General features: G+C 48.2%; 1 protein-coding gene across 1 annotated transcript in view; it reads left to right on the top strand.

Moving 5' to 3' along the window:
- The first annotated feature begins 404 nt into the window (after nt 1-404).
- CDH13 (cadherin 13) overlaps nt 405-774 on the top strand; it is a 557,182-nt gene continuing 556,812 nt past the window's right edge. Inside the window, exon 1 of the mRNA XM_018555891.1 lies at nt 405-614. Within this exon, the coding sequence (XP_018411393.1) occupies nt 570-614 (45 nt within the window). The 5' untranslated portion in view covers nt 405-569. The remainder of the gene's footprint in view (nt 615-774) is intronic.

Here is a 774-nt window from a genome sequence, read left to right as displayed (position 1 = left end):
CCTCGCACAAGCATGCAGGCAGCGTGGCAAGATCACCCTTCTAAATCCCAGTGTCCCAAAGCCCCAAGCCTTAAATGCCATCCAGGCAAACAGCATTTCCATAAGGAGAGACCAGCCAACAGAACTCACCCAGCCACCCTTCCCTGTCCCCCCAGGTTTGATGAACGTTATCTGTGGCCAAATACCTGCAAAAAAAAAAAAAAGATGCAAGTTAAAAAGAACAAAACCCTGCAGACCATTTGTCATCCTGAACCCCCCAAAACTGCATTTAATAGAGGCTGAATGGCATGCAGGGGAGGTGGTGTGTGTGCCAGAGGCGTCTAGCCAATATCAGCTCCATGGACCGGGGGTCCGATGTGTGATGAAATGCACCTTGTGCAGCCATTGGCTCTGGCGAGCAGCTCCCATCCAATGCTTTAGTGATGATGCTGCTGATCTATTTGGGAAGTTGGCTAGCTCTCAACGCGAAGCTTCGTCTTCTCAAAGGCTGTTTCACACTGCAAATATGCACAGTGCAGCCTCAGTGCATGAATGAAAAAAGCATCTAGTGCCCTAGCAGCCTCGCAAACATGGATCCCAAATCCCAGCTCAGCCTTTCCCTGCTGCTGTCCCAGGTAAGCCCTCTCTATCCTTCTATATCTTTGATATTGATGCTTATTTTTTTTATGTTTTAATTGCTTTTCTGATGCCATAAGCTTTGCTTGCCTGTCAGGTGAGGATAGAATATTGAAAGCTGGGGGGGACCTGGTTCTGTTGTTTGCCACTGGCAAATTT

This window comes from Nanorana parkeri, unplaced genomic scaffold (assembly GCF_000935625.1).
Source record: "Nanorana parkeri isolate BGI_ZX_2015 unplaced genomic scaffold, ASM93562v1 scaffold216, whole genome shotgun sequence".
Taxonomy (NCBI): domain Eukaryota; kingdom Metazoa; phylum Chordata; class Amphibia; order Anura; family Dicroglossidae; genus Nanorana; species Nanorana parkeri.
Note: the sequence above shows the minus strand (reverse complement) of the source record. Positions and strands in the feature narration are given on the sequence as shown.